The sequence below is a fragment of the Acanthaster planci genome, linkage group LG02 (assembly GCF_054643075.1).
Source record: "Acanthaster planci isolate LZ-2023a linkage group LG02, COTS_SCS, whole genome shotgun sequence".
Classification (NCBI taxonomy): domain Eukaryota; kingdom Metazoa; phylum Echinodermata; class Asteroidea; order Valvatida; family Acanthasteridae; genus Acanthaster; species Acanthaster planci.
In genome coordinates, this window is record NC_141778.1 from 28,317,602 (window position 1) to 28,345,261 (window position 27,660).

Genomic DNA, 27,660 nt, shown 5'->3' on the forward strand with positions numbered 1-27,660 from the left:
ATATGGATTTTAGAAAACAATTATCATCTAGAGGTAAATTGTCTGGTCATTATGTGGAGTGTATACTGTTAGCATAATAGAACATAGGATGGTCTGTGCTGGCTGGATATCAGTAACAATACAAGCATTTCACAAAAGTGCACCTCCAAGAGTTGGCAACACACTAGCCAATCATACTGCACAAAATCTGTCAACCCAATGCGCGTTTGGAAAGGTTCAAAAGATTTCACCCATTGTGATTGGCCAATGCATTGCAAACTCTTGGAAGCACACTATTTTGAATAGCCCGTATTAAAGCAAACAATTAAAATACAAACAATAAGAAAATGCCAATTTTTTATTTAGATTACCAGGCCCATAGGCTGGGGGGTTCAGGGGGTTTGAATAAACCCCTACAATTGCTCGTTTTTTTAATATAATAAATATTTTTAATATACTGTAATTTTTGTAATACAAGCCAGGGCTTACACGTTGATTTTCATGCTGAAAATGTCCCTGTGGCTTATACTCAGGGCGGCTTATACGGCAACATTTGAGAATAAAATCAGTCACTAAATGCCTCGCTGAGCCTCAGCTCAGCGTAGCTTAGCCCTGGTTGCCGCCGCCTGGCCATGCGTGCAAGCAGCACAGCACTCCGGGCGTGGGGGCAATGTAGTCATGTTTTCGTTGGTTGCCATTTAAATTGGCTCTATTCACGTGTTGGAAATGAAGGAAACCAGTCCAGAGAGAATGAACAGACTCATAAATGTACCATAAGTTCTGTTCGTTTTTGTCTTTTATGGTTGTGTTATTCATGTTGTTTGTTATTTCACTGGTCATTTGGTAAACTGTTAAAAGAAAAAAAACTGCCGCATGGCCCAGCCAGCAAGGACACTAATCCAGCCTGCCAAAAATGGTAATTTCGAGCATTTGAAAAAGTTTGGGTTTAATGACAACACTCGTTCGCGTGCAGCTTCACTTGGAGATTCCATACCCAATATTGCAGTGGCACAGACCCTGACGTTGGGCTCTTCGAATTTTTGCTTCTAATGATTGTGTATGGAGCAATATTTTACCTCCAATCTCACAAAAAATGAAATTTAATCAAACACCAGATATTCTGATTCAGAAATGTTGATTTCATATATCCGCTACAAAGTTCCAAGGAAATTTTATTTTGGCACGATTTTCCAATTTTCCGAAGTAAAAAAATGAATTTTGTTAAATGCGCCCCAAAATATGTACTTTTTTTTCAATTCTTAGTTAGGTGAGTGGAAGTTATAATTATTTACTAGAATTTAACAATTTTGTAGAATGTTTGAAATTTTTCTGTGGGATTTTCTGTGATTTTTTAATAATAATGTCCATATCATTCACTCATCACCCAGCACTGGATGTCGGGTGACGAGCAAAGTCATACCAGGCCAATTTACAAAATGCAGTGAATATTGAATTGTACAAGTCTTACATGCATCCTTCGGTTTGCGACAAACATACAACTTGTTCAAAAGCACATTGTGGTAGGCCTTTGTCTAAAAATACATATTCACAGTGCCAAAAAGCCCACTTTTGGGTTTGACGACCCCCCCCCGTCCCTGGTCAGGCAAAGGGCCTGGTTACAAGAGCAACTTGACAATTTACAAAGAAAGCTGCCAGAAATGTAGAGATTTTCACATTTCCATGTATAAAAGTTCATTGAAAGCACAAGTTCCCAAGGCAAGATAATTTCTTCTGTATTAGCTAACTGAGGCACATCTGGTATGCTGCAGTGTACATTGTATCTTTATGTCATGAATAACACCCAGGTGCTACAGAAAGAGGATACACAGCAGTTCCAAGAAAATAACATAGAAAGGCAGGATTTCTTTGACTTGCAAACTTTGCATGGTTGGTTTTTATCAGAACTGATGACTTAACAGAAACTAGGCTTCAGTGTATCATGTTACGAGCAATAGTTTCCAGAAATGAATAAGGGAAAAAAGGAAGTTATAATGTTCAGGTGGGACACATGTACAGATTGGAAGGAGAGTTAGCCCTAAAAGAGCCAGGGGAATCTGCCCCATCTACCATATCACACAGCGGCCATTTTTCGGAGACAGGTCAGCCAAAAATGTATACTTTTATACTGCCTTACTCAACATAAGTGAACTGACATCCATGAGGCCTTCTAATTCATATGACTGTAGCAACAAAACCATTTGTCAGGTAAGAGTTGACACTTCACATGTGTACCTATGAAGAGCATTTATATGCATGCCAAGTTTAAAAAAAAAATCAGGCATGTGACAGCTGACTTCTTTGGGGGGGGAGTAAATCTTCCCCCCCCCCATGAGGTAGTTCAAAATATAACTCTATCATGGGGCAGACATCCTGCTTTTCTAGCATTCCAAGCAATGCAACCAAAATGCCCTTTAAGTAATATGGGAAGTTGTACTGCTATTACAAGTGGGTCTACAGGAAACATGACAAACATGGCAGCATCATGAAGGTCTCTGTTAGGGTCAAACAATCAGGTCTTGAATTTTAATGACAGTTAGGAAGAGCCTTTTTTTCCCACAAGTAAAACTCCAAAATCCATTGACCTGAAAGTGTGTTTCTGTGATTGACAGGAGATGGAAAACTCAGTCAGAATGAATTCTTGGGAGTAATGAAGAATAGAATACACCGTGGCTTCAGGGTAAGTGCACCGTTCTCTGATTTCATGGCTTCAGCAGATGTGCATGTGTGTAGGACTCATTGTTGGGCTGCATATGTGTTCTGATTGAAACATTTTTTGTCTTACTGCTAAATTGTAATCGCATGCTGTGGAATGCCCTTACTTTGGAATCTAATATTCTGTTGTGATCTTGAGTTAGGTAATTAGGGAAGTAGGTATGAAATTTCTGTTATAACAGAAACTTGTTTGATCAAATATTGCCACTGCATCACATATTAATGTACACTATGAGTTGATGCATGCTAAGCTATGTCACTTTATCTGCTGATACGTATGGAAACACCACACTAAAAGTTCAGTGCATCACATATAACAGCAAAGTCATAACTTCACCTCAGAGAAGGTAATGTACAGTGCTACATATGCTGCTGCCATTGGTCATATTTCTCTTCAGTCAAGTTTTTGCATTGTCCAATGTGGTGAATGTAATCATAATACTACTATTTTTAAAATGACTTATGGAACGTTTTTACCAGTGATTTTTGTGGTAAATTTAGAAAAATTCAACCTCATACATAATCACAATCCCACCAACATTTAGCCAATTGTCCTATCTCAGGATCTTGTCAAATAGAAAGCTTCTGTAGAAATAACCCAAATGTATGAAAGATACACACGTATGATGGGCAAGTTTTGAAAGGTTGGGCCTATCAAACTATTGAGTTCTGCCCATGCAGGCCAAATAAGATGCTGGAATCATCAGTTGCCAAAATTCATTTTCCCATATTACATGTACATCTTACCCACGGCTGCCCGCTTGAAATTGGCTGAGGCTATGGCCAACTGATTTTACTATGGTATTTGACCATGCACTTGTGCAGTGTACATATTTTCTGACATTGTGAGGTCAGCTTTTTTAATAAAGTGGTAAATTTAGGCTTGGAAATGTACAGATGACTTACCTGCTAATGCTGAATTTATATAGAGACTGATATGAAGATTGCATCTGTTCTTTAATGAGTTTAACCTAGACAGGTGATCGAGATATTATGAAACAAATGTCAAGTACTTCCATCAGTGGGACATTAAAAATTACTGAGCTGCCCTTGGGATCCACTGTTCCACTTTCCCAGTTAGTGTCATCTGAATAAGGAAGCTACGTATAAGTCAGTATATTTGATCATAAATATTGGCAAAATGCTTTCCATGTGATGATCTGTTCTGTCATACCTCTGTCTTGGATACTGTCTGTTCATTGGCAAAGAACAATCACATGACACAGCGATATATCCACATACCACACTTAAAGTGAGACCGCTCATTCTGCCAATAGCATTTGCATGAGACAGAAGAGCTTCAGAAGTTTGAGAGCGACCGTTCATTTAGTCAGTTTTGCGTGGTACCCATGATACGTTTTGATACAGGGAATTCGATCAGTGGTCACGCTTGTATAACAGACTCATTCTAGTCCCACTGCATATAAAGTAATGCAGGGACCACTAACTGGACTACATGACATGTGAACTTGTACTCACTGGTACCCGCACTACGTTCACATTAAACTTTTCACAGTTAAAGAAAGTGAGGGAATGTTTCTGCATTTGTAGACAATATTGTTTATGTCTGTTATGGTAATTGTACAGTTTGACAGTAGGCCTGTTTCTTCCAAACCTCTGAAATTCAGAGCTTTCTTTTTATAAATTCCTTAAGACAGAGGTATGACAAAACGCTTGTTGACTGCTGCAATGTGGGATATGACATTTTGAACACCCGAGGGATGCATAGCACCCTGAGGCAAGGACTGGGAAATGTCATGTATTCCAGATGTAATTTGTCACAATTTTTAATTGTATCTATCTTTTTTTATCATCTTTTCTCATGGTTCCTTACTGACAGACGGTAAGTAGAGTCCATCATATCAACATTTCAGACACTTTTGGTAATCCTTCTAACCACGTCCACTTTTTACATGTGCATACCTGTGTGTATCTCATAGTTTGAGAAAAAGGGAATAAACTCACCTAAACAATAGTTTCTGTATACTCAATTACTCATACTCAGGTCCAGTACTTGTAACTTGTACACATGCAACATTGACAGCATTAAAGAGGAATCTTTTCCTTTGGTACCGGTAGTTATCGTAAGATGCATGGTGAGTTGTATCTGTCAGCATGCAATTCATTTACCCCTGTTCGCAGATAATTCCATCATATGTTCTTATCGAAAAACCTTTGTAATCATTGGTTTGAGATGTGATGCTGTATTAAAATGCCTCTTAGCTGTAAACGTTGGTGACTACGGCAATGCACGTGCCCCTCAAATGTGTGAAGACACTATGTGTCATCCACATGAGCTTGCCACTGCATCTGCTTGGATTAGTCTATACTTCCCCAGTACTGGTCCTGAGCATTGGTTGTAATGGAAAACTTGTTCTAGTAAACAATAAACCAAGAGACTTGGACACACTGGAATGCAGGTCCACAGAATGAATGGGTTTCTCTAAGCCCTACCTTCCAGCGTGGGATTAAAGGCACCTACAATCTTGGCCAAATCTTGATGGGCCTACCAACCCCGGCCCCCTCTCAATGTTGGGTCTTAATGTGCCATCTGCACTCCAGCTCGAGATGACAACATTAACCGGGGGGAGTGGGGGATTGGAGAGAGTATGGCTATTGACACAGGTCCCAACAATGCTGTCCAGGATTGTCTGAGTTTATATGTACAGGTCATGTGTATGCAGCGAGGTACTGCTAACTTGACATCCTTGGATAGTGTCGCCTGATAGGACAATAGAATTTAAGGACTCTACATCTCACATTTGTTAACTTAAAGTGGCAGCAAACCGAAGTATAAGGAACACTGAGCTAATTGTGCATAAAATGTTTGTAAATTATCTATGCTGTGCACAGACAAAATTGTAATGATTACATTTCTTCACTTTCACCAAACAGAGCGCATAGCATGCCCTCACCAATGCAGCTGCACGCACGCAACATACATGACACAATAACAACGTTGAGCCGCAACACATCATTCACCCTAACTCCCTAGGGTGTGTGCAAAATCATATTAAAATTGGAGGATTCAGGAATGTTAGGGTTAAAGAATTAGAGTCTCTCCTTTCCTTTCTTTTGGGGCCTTTGATGGATCATTGTTGCATTTTTAAAGCCAATAACGGAATGATGAAATAAAAAAAGTCCCACAGGGTTGTATAATATGTATCGGAATGGGCCTTCCAAATTCAGAATTTTGGACAGTTATGGGCCAAAATGCTCCTTTTTCTCCAACTAGGATAACTCCTTGGAGCTGGAGTTCTGATGATGATTTCCTGGACTGTTCCTCTTCATTGACCTTGACCCCAAAATGCCTCTGAAACTGTTTTCAGAGAGGGGAAAACATTGTGTGGACGTGTGCAAGTCCACACAATGTCATCATACCGTACATTATGTGGGCTTCTTTTGTGCAGAGGTCCACACTTCATGTATGTATGCCATGCCTGCACACAACTATGGACCAATTCTGACAATCCTGGCCAAATCCCATTGGGCCCTTCACCCCCCCTCCTCTCTCAGTGTTTGGTCTCACTGGGCAGTCTGCGCTCCCGCTTGAAATGACAACATTGATCAGGGGAATGGGGGACCTTGAAGGAGCATAGCTCCCAACAATCTTGGCCACAGTTGTAGCTTGTGACTCTATCATAGACTACTGCCTGGCGCTAGGTTATGTACTGTAGATGCAGTGCATATACATGCTGCACACAGTGAGCCACATCATTCATTCTCATTATGCTTTCACACTAGACAATCTCGGGGTTGGTGCAGGGTTGATGAAGGGCTGAAAATGATTCACACTTGGAAATTTTCAACCTGTGCCAAACCTTCATCCCGAACCAGAATTGAGATTTTTCAACCCGTGTTGAATATAGTATGTGCTCATCTCCAGGTTGGACTCACCCCAATCAGTTCCATTTGCATGACACAAGTGTAGAACAATAAACACTGGGTTGAATGCAGGGTTGAAAAATCAAAGTTTCAACCCAGGATGGTCATGGGTTTACCCAGGATTAAAATGTGACCCAGGATGAGAAGCTGTAGTGTCAAGCTTATTGCTATGCATAATGTCACAACAGCTGTTATGGTAAGCAACAGCGTTATTGCACACATCTTCTGTTACATAATAGTGCATAAACATGAAAGAATCCTTCTTGGCCTGAGAAATGAGAAACAATGGTCTTCTCTGCTTTCTTTGTACATGGTGATGATGGTATGGTATCACAAGCTTTGCAGAACTAGTTTCTTGTCAGCAGAGAGGAATGCCACAAAGGCTCTTGCTTGTTGTCAATTTTGAAGAGTTTAAGTGAAAGTTGGTTAGTGTCAGTAGAAAAGTACAGGCTCTTAGTTCCTTTGAGCAGAATTTACATATCAGCAAAGATGCTCACATAACTTAATTATCAAGGAATCGAGGACATTGGGGGGGGTACAAAGTTGGCTTTGGGGGCAAACATTTTGAATTTTGTTGATGTACCTTTGTATGGCCTTTGTGAGAGCTGAGGCTACATTTAGGGCTTTTTACACACTTTTTCAACTAAGGGAAATACAATGGACCAAAAAAATTACCCTTCAGTCATCTCACTGTTTTTCACAAAAACGTTGTTGGCTCCTGTTGGGAGGGGACATATGGCCCCAGATGGCTCTCCTGCCTAGATCCATTCAAGTTTGCATGATACATCAAGTTTCTGTATTGCTCAGTGACAGGCAAGGCTCCACTCTGTTCATTATTGACTCCTGTGTACTAGCTGTTCCAGTAAAATGGAGCTTCCTTACTTAATCCCGTGGCCATTATAGTTTAACAGTTGGTTAAGCAGTTTAGCTTGAAAAAAATGGTTGAGATCAGATTACTGTCCATTTCAAGGCAAGTGCCAGGTCTAACATTGATAGATCTTCCAAGAAGGCAGATTGTTTCACATACTGGCACAAGATTTTAATAGGTAGGTACAAAGTAGCGACACCAGTAGAATTTGAAGGTCCCCCCCAAGAAAAAAGGTGCCATGCAGTAATTGCCATCCATATTATCAAATCCACCAAGTGGTTACTGAGATGTCCTGTTAAACTAAGTTGTGGGATTATCTTCTTCACTTTCATGCTTTCAGGAAAAATTACACAGTGTTTTGCTTGACTCTGGTTATGTTTCATGGCCCCTAGTGAAAAGCTTTTAGAGCAACTTTAATGGAACAGTGACTCCACATGATAGCTTCACAATACTTATTGCCACGATTGATGGGGGCCACTGCAAACAACCAGTGATGTTGTGGCGGGGGTCTCTATAACTTTGCTGTGTCAGTATTTTGTATAGTTTCCCCTTGGCATGAATGCTTGATTTTTGGTATTGGACCATGTAATGATTAAACATACTGTCCAGACCACAGCTCACCTTCCAGTGAGACTGTGAGGTCCTTACCTCATTAACAGACTGGCAGCAGGAAATAAGCCTTTTGCGAGTGACCTTTGAATGAAATCTGGTACATGAGTTCTTTAAAGTCAAGGGAACATATCTCTCTCAATATCTGTGTTTGTGATTGGCCAATGTCATTGAGCCAGATCATGTTTCAATACAGCATGTTAATTGGTAAAGTGAAGTATGTTGTAGGTCTTTCTTGAGAACCTCAACATCCAAACACAATGCCAACCCTACCAGCATAGCAGTTCTCAAGCTCACACACTGAACAAGTTCCAGCTGGCGTGATGTCTGATGTGCTTTGTTCTTGAATGACCTTCCCTTTTTGACATACCTAGCTGGCTCATTCAGAGTTGTTACAAAATGTATGTCCAAACTCCATAAGAAGAAAAAGTCAATTAATAAGAGGTACAGGCATTTAACTAAACAAGAGACCAACTGTACAAGATTTTCTCCCCAACATACTGCTTTTATGGCACATTCAATGCCATATAGAAACAAAAAAGTGATGAATTATAAACGCACTTCCTTCCCCTTGTTTGTTGTATCATAAACAGATCAATTGATGTTACTTTGGAAAAGATTACAGATTATGACATTTGCTTTCCAATCAAATTTGAGCTATTAAAAGCTACATAAAGAAATGTTTACTTTGTGCACTACTTTGGGTTACGAATCATTCAGCTTACTGTAGCAATACATGTAATTGTCTTTAAGTTAACTGGCAACTCTGTGACACTGCTGTCATGTGCATTTGCATGAACATATTTTGCTTTATTTTGAATTCATCATTTCAATGATCTTCCTTGTTCTACTGCACCCTCCTGATGTCCATAGGCTGCAACTATACCAGGCACGAAATGGGACGGAGGGGTACCCCCCAATAAGTCCAATCCCTATGTGTATTCTAGCCTATTTTATTTAACACCCCCCTCCCCCGATGTCTGAAAAGAAGTCCTCAGATACCAGTATAACAAAGGCCAACACAAAGGCGGGGGGTGGTTTCTGTCCCATAGGTTGCTTCATATGGCTGCTACAAATAGTTTAATTTGTCTGCACTTTGCGTGTCACCCCACCATGAATCGCAACTTCTTTATTAACTTGCAAGGATTTTTAGCATACTTCATAGCAAGCTGCGTGAAAAAGACGTAGGCTCAGAATGCAAAAGGCCTGCAAATGGCACCATCCCACATGCAAAATCAATCTGAAACCTGCTCCAGAATATCTCCTTTCATTGTATGGTCTGATTTTCTGTTCAGAATCTGCATGCCAACATTGTCCTCAACCCCAACCAGCTGTACTTTGTTAGGCAGGTTGTAACCTGCTTACTTTAGCACTGCTACATTCTTCTTCTATTTAAGAAAAATTCAAATGTACAGGGCTATTCTTTCTCCTTGTCATAGAAATGTAGATTCCATCACAAAGCAATGGTGTTGCTTGTGTGAAATACTGACAAAATGTAACGAGGGATAACTTCCCAGATATGTAACTAGAATGAAGAAAATGATACATTGGAGAAGTAGATTAGATGTCTATTTTCTTACAGTTTGAAAGCCATCACTCAAGGTGGGGAAATACACCAAATAAGTGAATTAAAAAATGCTTCCTTCCAGTACACTGACACGTAAGGGTCATTGGACTGATTTTGACTGATAAGACAACCGTGTCAAGAATGCATCTTTGCATAGGAGGGTTCATAAAAATAACAGCTGTAACAGCTATCATTTGTGTATCATTTCCATCAAAAGTCCGTTATTTGTTTTATTGTCTCGATATCACAAGCCACACAGGCACTGTTTTGCCATTGCTTAACTACTAGGGACTAGACTTCCTGTCTATATGATTAACCCATCTTGTGATGTACTTAACCACACCTGTCTATCGTGCATGCAAATACACTATTAACTAAAGGTATGGCCTCCCATTTTTAACAATCCTGGAATTGTGCCTGCTTTATATGTAGAAAATTGTATGTGTTGGCACTAAAGTAGGGCAACAGTTCTGAGGTCACTGTGAATTGTAATCCTGAAAGAGATGAAACTTTCACGTATGTCTCTTGTTAATGGCTGTTAAAATAAAGAAAGCAGCACTCAAAATGTCAACTACTATTCCCAGACAGAAGGCATTAGAAAAGTCAACAATTGGTTTTAAAATGATACAAGTTGCACAACTCTGACTAGCTGTAAGACAGACTTTAGGTTGTGCATGGTGGAAGTACATAGAAATTAAGTAATTTTTCGGTGACACCATCTTCTCTTTTGTGAATGTGTGGTTCTGAAAAGAAATGGAAGCCTTACAAAGTCAACATTTCAGACAGTGTGCTCTTTTCATCCTTGGGAGAAGACAAACTTGCTTCATTTAACAGAGCACACTGATTTTTGTGATAAAAGCAAAACACTGATTGAGAAGGCGTCTGCATGTATGGTTTGCAAGCTTTCCATTAGTACTTTGTCTTTTCTCTAGCCCAGTTGGAACTGAGTGGGTGTGCAATACGTGTTGTAAATAAGATAATAAACTCATACTGCACATGTGCAGATCTCAGATCACTAAGCATTTATTTGTGTAAAGACATATAAGGAAGGTATCTTTCCTTACTAGCCTTCTAAACTGAGCAAATGCACAGAATTCAAATTTAAAGACATATCTGTTTTTCTGGACAGGAACACCTCCAGAAGCCTGTGGGTTGGCAAGGATTCAAGGCGTGTGTCAAGCAAGAGCTGAAGCAGAAGTGAATGTTTCTCTGAACCTGGTTGCAGAGATGCTTCAGTGCCAGGGTTGCATTCTGTTTTCTATCCTTTCTGGGTCAAAGAATATCAGTACGTGTATAATATGTTGCTGCTATCAACAAATGGATAATATATGTAGAGACTTTCGGCTGCCACATTATTAAATTTAATTCTTTGGGCAATGGTAGCCATTTTAAGTTCAAATCTTGTGTTATGGTAACTGGTCCATATGTAGATAAACTCAAGCAGTAATCACAATTACAAAACACTACTGAGGTATATGCATGTAGTACATGTATTCGTCATTTTGTGCTGAAGTCACAAGTGGAAATATGACATGTGGGCATGTGTTCAGGTAAACTTGATGATAGGTGCACTAAGCTTGTACAACCACAATCTTTCTGCTAGGGTAATGACCTAATAAACAGATTTATAAGTCCCCAACTACTACAGGTGAGGCTTTACAGTCTCTCAGACTCATGAACTCAGACTCTGTCACTCTCAGACTCACTCATTTGTCATGGATAAATATGTGTACCCTAGACTCTTAACAGACAATTTGCCTGCACACTTTTAGCTATGACTGGTCATTTGACTACAAGACTGTGCCAAAAAGCTGTCATGTAAGTTGAGGGTGTCTGTCAGATAGCTTTGTATTTTAGTCAACTGTCTGGAACATTGGAAATCCATGCATTAGAATAAATTAGCTTATATGGCAGTAGGTACATAATTAAGCATTAATACAGTCCATAGGGAGTGGCTGGAATATAATCATATTCATTGTGGCCCGTTTCCTGTGTTTTTGTTAACTTATTTGTATAGTATGTGCATGAATGTAATCAAAGCTTTATCTGACAAGATTAACCTTGATATCAATGTAGAATCCTTTATCAGTAGCAGGCTAATTTGGTAGAAAAAAGACAGCTTTGTAATTTATACGGTAAAATGAATGTGGTAAATGGTCGATTTAATTTCAATTATCTTAAACAAATGACAGCTTTCTACTTTCCATGCATTGTTATATCATTTTTAACCCTCCTTTTGCTGCAACTGTCACAGACAGTCCAAAATTCTTTCTACTTGATTTGTCCCAGTACACTGACACGTAAGGGTCATTGGACTGATTTTGACTGATAAGACAACCATGTCAAGAATGCATCTTTGCATAGGAGTGTTCATGTACATGAAATTACTTTTGAAAAATTGAACCTAGAAACTTCTGAATGTTAACGAACACAAGTTATGTCAAACTATCACGCAGACTCCAGTTTACTGTTTGTATCTCTATACCTTAACTTCAGTACCTTAACTTCAGACAAGGCCAAATTTAAGGGTATTTTTATCTTGGGGCAAGGGGTACAGTGGCTCTGAAGTATCTCTTACTTTCATGCATAAACTCGCCACTAAGGAGCCATTTGCAGTCCATTTGGATAAGCACCAATATACCACCAGAAGGTAGTTACCTTCTCATAGGCTAGTCTATTTTGCCTTCACAACATTCTGTAGATCTCGTAATGGTCAGTCAACTCAAAAAAAGGAAAACAATAGAAGCAACATTGTTTCATTTTTGCTGATTTACATGTATTTTAAAATAAGATTTATTTGCTGTTTTGTACTGAACTTGTCATAGTCAGCTAGCATTTAAAATACTTCAATACTATATGACACCTTCCCAATGAATACATTTACAATTTCTGAAAATAATATCAAGTTAATGATCAATTGTTGATATGCAGATATTAAAATACCAGATTTGAAGAAATTGAGCTGTATCTGTCGCTGTATGACTTGTCATTAGAGCCACCAGAGAGCATCATGTAGGTGCACACAAATGTTGTTAGACTAGTATATATACGTGTATTCCATTGCTACGTTAACATTGTCTCATGCACAAAGCACTAATTATGGTTATACCATAACTCATGATTGAGGGCCAAACTCTCACCTGTCCATTTATTATTACATGCCAGTTGCTATTTTTCTGTTTACCAGGTTCACACGTGAGGATCTGTGCCAATTGTTGCACCTGCAGTGCTCAGAGGTTATGATCTCTGAGCACAGCAGGTGCAACAATTAGTCAAATATTACAGATTATTTTGAGTGGGTTCACCCGGGAACTAGTTTAACTTCCAACGCAACGGGGAGCTGAAATTCACTATATTCACCCCCACAAACTATGTTCTATTTGCACACTGTTATACAAAGGTATACAAAGGTCAAGAGCGAGTTCTATGTTGCTGTTTCTCTGTGGTCCTATTCCCAATTACAGCACACACAAATCCATTTTGTACATATGTAATACAAGAAATTCATGGTCAGTGACATTAATGTTATGCATGTTATTGCTACCAATTACAGGATTTGCAGGGCAAAGGGGATGGTTGAATACAGGTTGAATAAAATGAATAAGGTTCGGTTGGTTGAATTGCTATGTAATTCACCCAATGACAGAAGAAATTCTGTCCAAGACATTCTGAGTGCCCTGTTTAGGTCAATGCATAGTATCAAACATCATAAACAAAGACTCAACAACAATTGACATTCAAGCTTAGCCATTCAGACTATCTGGAGGCCACTGTAGGCCATTCTGGAGGCCACTGTAGGCCATTCAGACTATCTGGAGGCCACTGTAGACCATTCAGACTATCTGGAGGCCACGGGAAGCCATTCAGACTATCTGGAGGCCACTGTAGGCCATTCAGACAGGGTTTACCAGGAATAGACAAAGAAAGCTGTATAAAATGGCTTGTCAGAGCACAAAAACATCAACCTTATTTACTAATACCTGTGCATGTCAACGAAGTTGGTTTTTTTCCTCAAAAGGAGATGAAAATAAAAGAGATATCAACCAATCAATTAACAATCTCAAGTCACACAAGCAACCTCAAGTCACCAAAACAGCTGCAATTTTAACCATTTGACGCTGGATGATGTGTTACCACACACATTTTTCCTTATTTGTTCCATGGACACTCAAGAATTCTTTTTTCATTTTCATTGTCTTCCACGCTTTGTCCCAAGACAATCCTACACATGGACACTGCTACTAAGTGACCCCCACCCCCAACCAACAACAATGCCTTTCTTGGGTAATTAGGGAGCCCACACCATACACAAAAGAATGGAGATTAAAGACCTCTTTGTTTGGGTAAGCCAATTTGCTAGGAGCCAAGCCACTTTTTACAACTGGCAGCTCTTTTTGTATCGAAACAATTGGCAAGATACACACATTGGCCAAGGGTGACGCCTGTATACACTTCGGACCTTGTGATGTAAACCAGTTGATGTGTGGACAAATGCCACGATATTTATCAATGCAGTTGAAAAAATGGGGAAAATAATGAAAATACTGATGCCCTAAACTCAAGGGCTGTGCCCCCTACATGTGCATCTACATGTGTGTACGGGCATCCAAAATAAATGGCATGGTTGAAGAATCTGTGCCCCCTACATGTGCATCTACATGTGTGTACGGGCATCCAAAATAAATGGCATGGTTGAAGAATCTGTGCCCCCTACATGTGCATCTACATGTGTGTATGGGCATCCAAAATAAATGGCATGGTTGAAGAATCTGCAGGAAATACAACCCACCCCCAGCAGCTTTTTTGGGTAAGAGAATCCAACGTTAACTGGTTCAGACCACTTGAGCCACGGTGCAATATCAAGGAAATAAAGACCAACCCACGGAAGGGATAAATCAAAGAAAGGAAAGATCACTTGCCAAGATACTGGTTTTATAAATATGAGTGTTCAAATGTATTCATTTTTCTTCGCAATCTATATATAAATCTGTATATACAGTACAATACAATTGTCCACATTTTGTACAGAATTTCATGAAAAACATGGAAGTGAAATGTTTCGTTAATAAATACAAATTTTATGCAGTAAAACTATAATAATGATGTGTCATGTGTATCATGTTTTCATTTCAAAGACAATCCATCCTTTGCAGATGGAATAAATAAATCCACGCTGAATATGCAGGGGGAAAATGAATATATTTTGCCCAAACAAAAGCCTGTTATGCATTATTTATGCTGTGCATGAACCAATAAAGAAATCTGTAAAATTTTTATCAAGCAAAATTGGAACATTTTTGATAGAAATTGTTTTCACTACACACTCTACATTCACATGTGCAAAGAGAACAATGGTTGAAATGTTGTGTACTTGTGTGCAAATCTAGGGTTTCCAAGCCAAATAATGAACAGCAGCCGTGTTCCCATTGGATTTTTTTTTTGTTAACTTACAACTTTCCTGTAGAATGACAAATATAAATACAATGGCGACATTGGTAAACTGACATCCCTGTCAACTTACCATGACCGTAATGTGAAACTACCAGGCCAAAAGTGGTCACAGAAGACGTCAGCAGAGCCTTCGTAAGTTGGCAAGGATGCTAAAAAGGCCAATGGGTACAATTTCATGATGCAAATTGGTCAATCTTCAAGCACAACCTCTGAACAGGACAGCTCACTGCTACACAGAGATCATCAGCGGGTGTAGCACACCAGCATATGGCGTGAAAAGACTCTGAAGTGTGTACCCAGAGAAAGCTATGCACGCCACATATAGGGTGTTACATTTGGCCGAATTTGTCAAATTTTGTCACATTTTGTCATATCCTGCTCAGGTCAAGCTGAATGTCACAATGTGTGACATTCAGCTTGTCTCACATTGCGAATAAAAAGTTTATGTTCCGTTATGGTTAAAAAAAAGTCCAAGTGAGAATGCGCAGTAGACTGACAAGGAATGTCACGATAACTTCCATAAGTTTCTGCATGCCCCCAGAAGAAAGTCCAATGGCACTCAGCAGAAGTAATGTGAAACCAACCAATACCAAAATCTGGGGAAAAAACATCAGGGACATTCAAATCCATATTTTGTGATCAAGCTACTGGTTTTTGCTTTCTGAATGATTTTTCAAAGGTGGGTAATTCTGCCTGTATTCTTGAGATATTGTAGGAAAAAACAAATGAGTACAACAAACATTAAAAGGGCTAGTCCATTAGTTTGTTTGTGCCAAATGTACTCCCAAAACCTTAACTGGTTAGGTGGGAATAGAACTAGAAAACATGATGCTTAGATGGATGTAGTACACAGATCAGATTACTAAAGAAATCTGAGACCTCATTACTATCGCACACTATCTGCTCCAAGCGGAATAAAAGAGGGTGTGTTTTTTGGTAGTCACTGCATAGGCACGCATTTATAAACGCACGTCTATGCGGTGAATACCCCAAAAAAGAGATCAGTGGCATGTTTGACGTAGAGAACAATGAGTACGTGTAACAAATTTATTCCTTTATGTATGGTCTTTGCGTACAAGCAGAATGTGTGCAAGAACCTGCTTAAAAAACTTACATCCACCTGTCTTTCTTTTGCCGCTTAGGGGTGCACTTCAACTCAGGGTGGACAGTATCAGAAATGTAATATTTGAGTATTTCTGTCTAAAAAACTTCCATCTTACAGCAATGATAGTCTGAAGACAGAAGTCATCTGTTTAGAATGTAATCTGAGCTTTTTGCATGTGCCATCCAATGTTCTCCCACTCTTTTCACTCTTGGATACTTTGATCTTTGGCTAATGCCAAAGCATTCATTGTTGAAAAGTGCGAGGGATCAACACTGGTTAAACTTGTCAATGGTTTAATGGCTTTGTCACTGATATTTTCTAATGATATTAGAGTATTTAACTCCTTCCCAACTTCAGCTGTGGTATTAAAGGAATTTCTGTGGTAAGTTGCAAAGGAGGCACGAACTTGCTTTTCATATCATCTCTAACATAGCTGCCATCTCACGCATTTGCTTGGAGAAATTCTGCAAAACAATATTAAAATAAAATTTATAAAGACTTGTGTCTTGTGAAACGTTAATGATGCAAAAGAATTCTGAGATAAAAGTCTGCTAGGTTCTGCCATGATAGGCATTGTCGTAAGGTGATGTGTTTATCTTTTTTTGCAATAAAAAGCCAGGCATTCTTACTGCAGAAAAAGAGTACACTCATTCTGTTTATACAAGTCTGCAAACACATTGTCATTCAAATTCATACACAAAGGTCACACAAGTATCTTTTTACCATGTTCTTCTGTATAATCAACATTCCAATAGCTAGGTGTCACAATGCTTTGGAACTGGTGTATGTCTGGTACGTAATTGGAAAATTCCATCAAAACCTCTGGTAAAAATTTAAGAGCCAGAAATAAAATCCTGCTAGCACAAATAGAGAGAATCCAACCCTGCTTCTGCATTACCTTAAATTCAGCTACGGTCATCTCTAATGACTTGGTAGTGACCTTGCCTGACGGATCAGCAATCTTGAGGGTCATCATTACAAAGGTAGAATTGAGACTCCTGCAGATGCCAGATGTCATAGCCACACCCAGCTTCCACTGCATGTCTACTAGCTGGCCTACACTCAAGACTCTGTGGACCACCTCACTAGAGCTCAAAGATTGACCCTGCAAATAATTACACATAAGAAATGAACATTATGCACAAAACAAGATTTATACATCACATTTATTTTTTGTTCGTTTTGTTTTGTTCGTTCTCTTTCTTTTTCTCTTAGTACAGACTAGGAGAAAAAGAAAGAGAACGAACAAAAAAATGAAAGATAAACCCTCAGTGAGTGCTTCACTGTGGTGTTATTTGAGCAAGCTATCTCAATAATGTAAGGTACTGTAAAGGTAAGTTAATAGTAAAACAATGGTCTTGGCATAAGCCTTAACTACATCACGCCGGGGGCATTTATGAATGTTGATAATACCGGGACGGGATAATTATCATTTTTTTCTGTTTTCAAAATTCTTTAAAATTCATACATGTATCTTCATTTACTGGACACTTACATCCACACAAAGGACTGTCTAGTTCTACTCTAATCTGACACACCTCATCTATTGACGCTGGAGTATTTCAGTGAGGCAATGCCGCCTTGTAAAAAGAGCCCCGATTTTGCGGTGTTACATAATTTTCTTCTGTTTACAAAACTGACAGTGCACTGCTGACCTCTTTTCAATGGGGCCAGATTAGCATGCAGCGGTACTGTGTGGCTCATTGCTGTTGCGGTGGAGTGCTTTTGCCCTCGGTGGTAATGCCCTAAACCGTGGTATATTGTTTCAAAACAAGGCTGAATTATCTCCACTATTGAGAGTGAAAAAATGTGGGTAATTCCCACGAGTATGGTCTTTTGTCACAAGGCCCAGTCCCCTTTGTCCGATTTCGGAGACCCTGGCCATGCATATCAAGAATAAGTGTCCGAAACTGGAATCTCCAATGGCAAGTGGTTAATATCCACCCTTTCAAGCAACTGAACTACATGTAGTCTTGAGGGAGCTGCATTCACGTTTTTGGGTCAGTGTGTGTCAGGTCAGATGACATGTACATGTAGTTGGGTCTGGACTCATGTTGAATGTTCCATGACACTAGCTTTAAGCTGCCCTAGGCCTGCATGTAATATATAGGTTAAGCCTTCCACTTCTATATTTGCAAGGCTTGTCTTTCAGATAAACCAAACTGCACCTTGCCCACCAAGCAAGTCCAGCTTGTCAATGCTAACTCTAGATGTGTGTAAATCTTACAAATTAATGCTATTTTTCATCATGCTGAAACAAGGAAATTCATGGAGGTTCTGTATATTCACCTTCTCTATCCACACTTCCTTGACAATGTCTTGACAAGTGTCCGACCATACAAGGCTCTGTTTAAGTTCCTTCACTAAGTCATCTGCAGAAACCTTTTCCCTTGCTGCTGATCTGAGTTGAAAATCACATACGACACAAAAATTTATTTTACTGTTCTAAACTATTTGAAATTAAAGGTAAAAATACAATTACTCTCTCAGTTCAGACTTCTCGAACAGGGTATTCAAAACTGTCTGGGTTAACCGATGGCAGAAGCATGACAGAAGTACAGGGCTGATTTCTCAGCCGTGCTACTGCTAGAAATATCTGGGGGATCCAAAATGTTATAAGGAAAAATGTTTTGAGGTTTGGTATAGGGTCATTCCATTTCAGGTTTTTGCCCCGATGAACTGACGTTTTGACCTATGAACTACCATTTTGGGCCAAGTTTGGCTAAAATGGGCTTTACCACCATTTTTCAAATGATCCTTTCTCCTTCAAGATCAAATGAAAGGTCAAAAAGTCACCAAACTTCAAATTTGCTTCTACATCAAAACTAATGGTAACTTCACAGTTACCTTTCCAGGGATACCTTTATTTGGTTAATTGATGAAGGCGATAGGATGGGCCAAAAATGATGGCCCATAGCTTGAAAACTGGTGGTCCAACGGGGCTAAAACTTGAAATTTTAGCTTTTTCAGCCAATATTAACTCATAAACCAAAAATGACTCAATTTGAACAAAGTCAGGTGTGACCCTATACTAAAACTGAAAAGCGACAAGAAGACAGTACTGAGGTTAATGAAGAAATCTTCATTAACAAATACTTTTCAATTATCTTCAGAGATGGAACCATGAAATTGCTGCATACCTAAAAAGAAATGTTAGAGCATTGATGGCTCCCAGTACAGCTTGTTCACAGCTATGTACATTAGCTTCATGCAGCTTCTGAAAAAGGAAATATATATCAACAAGATGAACACACACTTATGCCCAAGGCTAGCAGGCTAGCAGTCACTACACTTCACTGCCAAACTGTGAGTGAAACACATTCATGTACTGTCAAGTATAGCAATGCTGAAATTCTCACGTATCCCTGACCTGAGTTGGGTTGCTACATTGGAATGATTGTCAACTTTCTAATTGGTCATATTTTTTTTTTATCTCTCACTCTCTCTCCACGCTTTCTGTTGGAAAAGGATTTTAATGAACCAAGGGATTTAATGAATTAGGGATGATTAATAGCAAAATGAATAGCAAAATGTCTGTATTCTTACTTCAAGAAACTGGGTGGCACTGACAAGACCCTTTGAACACTGCAGGAATGCAATGACTTGGTGGCAGAGTTCTGTTAACAGGTCAGATGGCAATTGGTTTAGGAGTTCCACAGCATTGAAGAAGCCTACAAAAAGAGCAGAAGTCCAATCCACTGAATTAATCTGCCTCCCTGGCATGTACATACATATGTGCGTGTGTTAATGTTTAATTGACAAAAATATAAGGCACCACGTCTTCAATGATCACACTCGACTTACAGCAAATTTTATTCATTTTGAACATTTCATTCCACACATGAAGCAGTTAGAATCCTGCAGTCTCCTGAAGACGGACAGAGTACACTGTTCGAAACGTCGAGTTATTCCCCGGTTCTTCTCAGAACCACACATACTCAAAGAAGAGATAAATACATGGTGTTACCGCAATCTTTACTATAGATCTAGTTTCTTTCACCATGAAAACCTTTAAGTCTTGTATGAACATTGGTTGTTTTTCATTATTAAGAAGTTTCATATTTTGTATGATCATTGATGACAACAGATGACTGCGGCTTGTGAGTATTTCTGTTAAAACAGACCTATTCTGAACTTCTCTTTTTCCTCATCGCCGCAAACAAATAAACTACAGATAGACAAAGATGACAAATATGGCAGGAATGTTGCATCCTAACTTCACTTTACCAGTTGTGTACAAAGTCTGTGAGGAATCAAGAAAATTTGGCAAGAGTTCCATGTATGGACATCACGCTGCATATTTAAACACAATAAGACTAACAAGAGTACATGTAGTCCCTTCAATATATTCTCTGCTAAATTTGGTATTTTAGGACAAGCTGCCCCTTTCTAATGGCTGATATATATCTTTAGGGTAACGTCATTGATGTCCATGTATGGAAATGTTACCAAAAAATTTCCATACAAAATTGGATATAATATTTCCGACTCTGATTCATGTATTTTCAGCATCTCTGTAGTGACTGACCTTTATGGATTTATTGAGACGACATGTTCCCCCCCTAAAGAGTAGAAGCAGGATGCAATGGTACATTCTTTCCTCTCTTAATCCACTTTGAAAATATCATGCATAATTTATCACTTCATTACCAATGCAAAGTTAGTTACTTATTCTTCAACATTCAGTGTTGAACAAGTACGGTATTCAACGTTGAATAAGTGACAGTTTGACATTCAGCAAGCCATCAGGATGCACACCCTCAACAAAGCCCTTGCTACCATTCAGGTTGTAACAGAAATGATGGAGTGCAAAAGGGACAAAAAACAAGCTGCACTACTATGCCCATCCATTCACATGTTGCTTATTTACATTGTACATGTACTGTACATACCATTTCACCATGATGTATACACACCCAAATCTTTCCCACTGAGGCAACTCTGGGCATGCGGGTTATCAGGGTCAAACAAGCCCTCAAATGTAGGCGACTCTTTTGCACCAACAGTCAGTTATGCCTGCTATTTTCATCAAAACTTCAATTAAAATACCAGTACATCAAGCCCACGCCCAAGAATAAACTTCCTTTCAGAGTGTTTTTGTTCTCTTTAGTAACCCACTCCCTCCATTTCAACAAAGGCACAATGCAGTTTCCCACAGTCAAAACAGCTTTCTTGTTGGAGTTCTTAGCTTGCAAATCACAGTTGGAAGTGAATGCATCACACCACACTTTTCTCAAATTGATATAAAATACCCAAACCCAACGCCCTGCCTCAAAATTAAAACGAATCTGATCTCACTGTTCTCCTCAATCACTGACGACTCATTGCAATCCAGGGCATGGGGTTTTGGGGGTCAACCAAGCCCTCAAATGTAGGTGATGGTTTTAACACCAACACATTGTTTTTTGTTACTTTTGCACACCATCTGTCGCAACCAGAATTTCAGCAGGGGCTTTGATAGGGGTGTGCATCCTGAGCATTATTTATTTAACATTGGAGATCAAACAGTTACATGTTCAACAATGAATGTCAAAGGTCAAGTGAGGAATAAGTCCCTTAATTTACGGAATATACGCAACGGTTTATATGTTGATTCTCACGCTGAAAAATGTCCCTATGGCTTATGCTCCAAGCGGCTTATACACAACATCTGGAGAATGAAATCAGTCACTAAATGTCGTGCTTTGCCTCAGTGCACCCTAGCCCAAACCACTGGCTGGCTGGCTGGCTGGCCGGCCATGCATGCAAGATCTGTGGCACTCCGAGGACAAGGCTGTCATGCTTTCGTTGGTTGTCATTCACATTCAGTCTACTCACATGCTAGAAATAATGGAAACCAGTCCAGAGTGATTGAATGGACATCACAATTTTCGGAGGCAGGGGATAGAAAGTTTGTTTCATTGTTTTCATTTTAAACACAATCGGCATGAACAGAGCCATTGTCAGAGGGTGGAAGCGATATTGGTGAATACAAATTTTTTTTTTTTTCAAAAATACTCATGCTCTGAAACCTTGTTCCCTCCCTTTTTAAGATCTATAGGTTACTTAGTCTGAGTAACTTGGACTCTACAAATCACCTTTTTTACCATTTGACCATGGTCATCAGGCAATAGTAGAGTCCAAGTACATGTACCTTCCATAGGCTTTCTATCACTTTAATTCAATCACCCAAAATAGCTCATACCCCAAATCAAAATCCTCCAAATTCACCTCCAAAACGGTCCTTAAACTATCTAATGCATCCTGCTGAGGATTAAATGAGATACGGATTCCTGAGCACTGAAAATTTGGCGTACAGTTACGGTGTGACCACATCTATTGTACATTGTGGTGCTCAGTCGTCGGCATGCAAAAGGCAACAATGACAAGCAATAGCTGTTGGGTCAGAGTACATGTGAGTGTACCATTGCACTCTGAACTCTGTCTGTGGAGCAAGTGCCGTCTCGCACATGGCTCGCCGTTATCTTTGGTCACACCGAAGATTGCCCGCCAGCCATGTGTAAGAGAAACTGCAGTGGTTCAAAACCCTACCTGACCCAAACATCAGTGAATACCATCAAATAAGTTTCACTCACATCAATTAAAACAATTTAGAGCTTATTTAGAGTCCTTATGCATTTTCAATTTGGCTATAGAAAGACATTTTCGCGATGGATGAATTGACAAAAGTGCATCAGTATTCTACATTGCTGAGGGCACCGTCTATTGACAGTTCTTTAAAATGTCTGGAAAGGACATGCACCCCGTGACTACCGTAGTTTGAAAAACTTCTGTGATCACAAGAAAGTCATCTCAGTTTGGAAGTGGGATTATTATGCACTTGTATTTCATTGCAACATAACAGGAAAGGAAGGGGAAATGAAGAAAAGAAATCATGTGACTTCATTTCACGTTCATTTAATGTTCTTTGAATTTCTTGAATTCTGTAATTTAATTTACAAAATATTTTTTCTTTTATATAGAGCAAGTTCCTCACTTGGTCTGGGTCCCTCTTTCGTTAAGCATTTATGTGATTAACAGTATGAATCAATCTAAAAAACTGAACAAGTTGCCTTTTCCCAGTGACTCTTTCCCATTCAATCATGTTTTTTAATTCTTCCTAAAGAAGCCGTATACACTGGGTGACTCAGTGCATTCTGAACCTGCGAGGTCAGGGTAGGGGATTACATGTATTTTGCTGGTGATCTATAATCTTCCAGTTCAAGTTGAAATAGACCATGTTTCTGTCCATGGAGGTACCTGTATCTCCACCTCAATGTTCTGTCATGATTTTTTATCTGCAAGAAAACGCAATTTTAATTTTCAGTATAATTTATTTCTCAGAAGTCTTTGTCAAAAACTTTAATCAACATTTCTATAGAAACAAAACCACATAAAATGTGTTGAAACATTTCACAATCAAAGAGCTGAATTCCAAATCAAATATCCTACTTGGCCAATTGCTGGGCGGTTTGAAAAACTCTCTTATCCGCTATTCTAGGCCATGACACAACACTTTAGTTCAAGATAACCACAAGCAGTTAGAAATGACATCGTTTGGATCGTTTACAAGACAACTGGAGCAAAAAACATTTCTTCACCCTGCAGCGTTCGTTGGGATTGACAAGCGACATCACCCCTGACAAAAAGCTACATTTTTTCAACTACTATTCAGTTTAAATTCCACCTAAGCTGTGTTATAACCCTCAAATTACGACTAACCTTCGTACATAAAGTCCACACAATTACAACGAAGTCAATGGCATTTGAGCGAATGGGATGACACTGAGCGCTGGGCCTGACATCATAGGCTGAGTTCAGGCAGCTTGTTCTTGTATGTTCAAAAATAGCTCGATTTGTTGTTCTTGGGTCGGCCGCTCCAATGCCAGGAACGTACAACCAGATATCGCTGGTAGTTAGTCACAAACAACATGCAACATGGTGGGTCCTTGTACGTTATTCGAGAGTTATGTTTGGATAACTGGGCTGAATTCTTTTCTGTTTAAACAGGAACATTCATTTCTGTGTTATGAAGAATAATTAATGTTAGTTTTGCAAAGTTTCCTATAGTTTCTGGCTTTGTCAGCCATCACTCTATTTTTTTCCATGTTTGCAGCTGTTCAATAATCTCTCTTAAGATATAATTTGCTTTTTACAAGCAGGTTTTTTTTATTGACTTTTTTCAAGTAAGGTACTTCAGTGGAATATACATTAAAAGTATTCACACAATAATTTTGGGTGAACATTATTCTCATTAGGTACTACTTAACTGATCAAAAGCATAATATCAAAGGAAAAAAAGTCACGAAATGTCTAGGTTTTAAACCACAGTGAACTGCCATTTCAACCAGTCAGTCTACTCGTTACTAAGAATTACACACACATATACAGAAAGCGGCAGCAGCCAATTTCCATATCTTGTGCATGGATGTCTGCGGTAGTCAACCATTTGGTTGCAGCTTGTCTTCACAAGTACACATGTGAACCGCATGACTCTCAGACGCTGATCGGGAAACATTTGCACCTCTTTTGAAAATCGAAATGGTTTTGGCCCGTCGCCCTATTTTTTTCTTGGTACAAGCTCCCTTACATAGAACTCTTGGGGGGAATGCAGCAGAATTTCTATGGATACACAACCACCACCAAATCCATGTTCATGCCCTGTTAAACATCATGTAGAGCCTATGGCAAAAAAGGCTAGTTTTCTGTGCGGTTCCTGGGAGCTGGGCAGACACTGGCCCAACAGTTCTGGGGGTAAGGGCCTACATGACTTATGCCTAGATGTAGGCCTACAATAGATTCATTTACATAACTACCATAGAGATCCTCCACATTTGATCAGTGGAACATGCATCATGTGACATTCATTACTCCTGCCATTCATGTTGCAGCAGGCACTATTCACCCACGTGCAGATGGTAAAAAATATACAACGGTTAGATCATCCTTGTTTCAACTCAACAAAAGCTGGGTGCAGCAAGTTTACACCAATCACTGCCTAAGAGCAACTTGGTTTCTGTTTTAGACAGCCCAGGCTTTGCTAGTTGGGACATAATGTTTGTCAGTGGGCACTAGTTAACAGCGAACAGTCAATCAAACATTACAAAGAAAAAGATGAATGGCGTCCCAACTGACATCAAACCAGCAGGGCATGTGCTACTCAGATCTGGGTGATGGTAACAGCAGACCACCCATCCATCATCAGCAATAAAACAGACCAATTGAACATCAACCTACCACTAACCTCATCCCAACAAGAAGAAATCCTTCAGGAACTTTCAGCCACTAGTGTAACTACGGCCCTTAACATCACTAATGATGTGACATTGACCACAAGCCAAAATTTCATTTCCATAGCTCAGTGGTAAACAGAGGACACTCAAGACACTAATTTTCACAATGGGCACCGATTCAGTACAGTCAAAGCATATGTGAAGACTCAGTAAAGTGTTACATTTTGTGATTTGTTTTTATGGAACCTTCTGAAGTTGTAGTCTGCAGGGCAATACTCTGCGTATCACTGACTTGGGTGAGTTGTGCATACTGTCAGCACTGCAAGTATGGTGTGGTGAACATTAACTTTCTTCAAAATTGCGAGCAAAAAAAATTTGGTCTGAAAAGTTATTGGGATTCAAAATTGTTTGAAATTTATTTAAAGATAAATCAAATAACAAGGATCTATATGATTTATGACAGTTACATAAAACAAATAATATTTTTCTTTTGTGTAATGGTAAGAATTCTAGCACAATTGCAAAATACCTCACCACTCACCTAGCCCACCTCATATATGCAGATGCGGAGTCATGCCTGACTGGTCATTCATTGACTCCGTATCCCCGTAGCCATTCCCTGCAACTCACATTGGACTTACAAATTTTTCGACCATCCCCATACAGTTTGTTACACAAGACAACATTCCCATGGAGGCTGTCTTCATAACCCCATATCCACTCCCGAGGATCCACATTGGACTTGGATATGTACATGTACATTTTAACTTTTGAATTCACTTGGGGAGATGACTGTGACATCAGGCTCAATAACTGGAGGGTTAATTTTGTCAAAAGAGGCCCGGGTTTTGAGTTCTGAGGGAAATTCTGAGGGGAAACTGTGTTTTAACACGTGCCACATGGTGGGTTCAAATTTGTATGGTTACTTTACTTGTAAAAAAGTCACATTTTCTCACAATTTACAATAGAGGGATTTCACATTAGTGCCATCTGCGCACATCTGCATTGAAACCGAGGCTCTGTGTTGACCTCCTCGCGCACGCCCGCAGAGTCCACACAGTACGTGGAGTATCCAGTTCGTAAGTGTGACACCACTTTAGTTTACACCATGCCCACTGCACAAGATACACGACCATCGCAGGTACGTTAGTTCGCGGTCAATTGTCGTTATTTTTTTCTTTTGATTTTACATGTTGAGTCTTCCTGAAAGACTCTTCCACAAAATTTGCAGCCTGAAAAATCTGAATTTAACATACCTTTATGTATTTTTTGTCTTGACTCCTCACTTTCAATCGTCTGATCGTATTAAGAATTGAAGCTGACACATACAGCCTCGTTTTCAAATGCGGAAGTGTGCAGATCGACGCTAAAAGCATCGTGTTAGAATCCCTCTATTTGAAATTTCCACAAAATAAGGTCAGCGCCATACATGCCATAAAGATAGTGTTGCCTTTGCTCTTGTGGGGGGGGGGAGACTTTGCAAGATTAACCCTAGCCCCACTAGTGTGACCCCTCATCGTCTCGACAGCTGTTCCATGTCAAAAAATATGTAATAAACGGACTGAGCGATAAGATACTACACGTACAGTACCAATGGGCTCTTCCAAAACTTTGGCAGCAGTTTAGATGTCTTGAAATGGAACAGCCGTCGAGACGTTGAGGGGTCAAGTGACGTATTGTTCAACAACTTTATTTTAAAGATGGCGACTGAGAGAGCGAGCCGTTAGACTGAATGGATAAAGGCAAAAAGACTGAAAAATACCTGAATAACGTGAGTGAAATCATTCAATAGATGGTTTTTAGAAAACGGAAAGGTCAAGGATCACGTTCGTGTGCAAAAGAAATTGCGCCCACGATGATAAGTGGGTGCGCCGAAAATGTTCAGTACGCCGACACGAAATTGCGCATACGGATGTGTGGCTAAGGGTGGACAGGGAGTCCGTGCCACACTAGTGGGGCTAGATTAAATGATTAAAATGTACAAACAAATGGGGCCCTCAAGTACGCCTATACAATCCCCGTCATTCATACCACGGAGGAAGAATTTCTTCCATATTCTTACCCTCCGGTACTGTTTGAAAAACTGCATGCCTCATCATTCCACGTCCAGGTTGGCCCAGCAAATCCAAGCGAAACTTTGTCAAAATTTTACGTAGTCCAACTCAATATACAACATGTGATGTCGGCAAGTAATGTAGCAGGTTTAGGTTTCGAGTCAACTCGGACCCAAACCAACTCGGACCCATACCAACTCGGACCCATGCCAACTCGG

General features: G+C 39.6%; 2 protein-coding genes across 16 annotated transcripts in view; one reads left to right on the forward strand and one right to left on the reverse strand.

The window, feature by feature from the left end:
• micu3 (mitochondrial calcium uptake family member 3) overlaps nt 1-12,581 on the forward strand; it is a 221,587-nt gene extending 209,006 nt beyond the window's left edge. For 13 of the 14 annotated variants that reach the window (XM_087133647.1, XM_087133637.1, XM_087133640.1 and 10 more), the window contains 2 exons: nt 2,589-2,656; nt 10,750-12,581. In XM_087133647.1, the coding sequence (XP_086989773.1) occupies nt 2,589-2,656; nt 10,750-10,821 (140 nt within the window). In that variant the 3' untranslated portion in view covers nt 10,822-12,581. Of the gene's footprint in view, nt 1-2,588; nt 2,657-4,696; nt 4,788-10,749 lie in introns of all 14 variants that reach the window. The other variant, XR_015424534.1, reaches the window with a different exon arrangement.
• On the reverse strand, nt 12,372-27,624 carry LOC110977233 (COMM domain-containing protein 6-like). Of its 2 annotated transcripts, none has more exons than XM_022231174.2 (6): nt 27,451-27,624; nt 19,723-19,847; nt 19,317-19,393; nt 18,466-18,577; nt 17,075-17,281; nt 12,372-16,640 (listed from the first exon to the last, which is right to left on the reverse strand). In XM_022231174.2, exons 1-6 carry the CDS (start codon nt 27,485-27,487, stop codon nt 16,590-16,592), a joined length of 609 nt encoding a protein of 202 aa, XP_022086866.1. In that variant the 5' UTR covers nt 27,488-27,624; the 3' UTR covers nt 12,372-16,589. The 2 variants fall into 2 exon arrangements, with proteins under 2 accessions (XP_022086866.1, XP_086989787.1); XM_087133661.1 differs by lacking the exon at nt 27,451-27,624 and adding an exon at nt 19,981-20,218.
• Nucleotides 27,625-27,660: the final 36 nt, after the last annotated feature.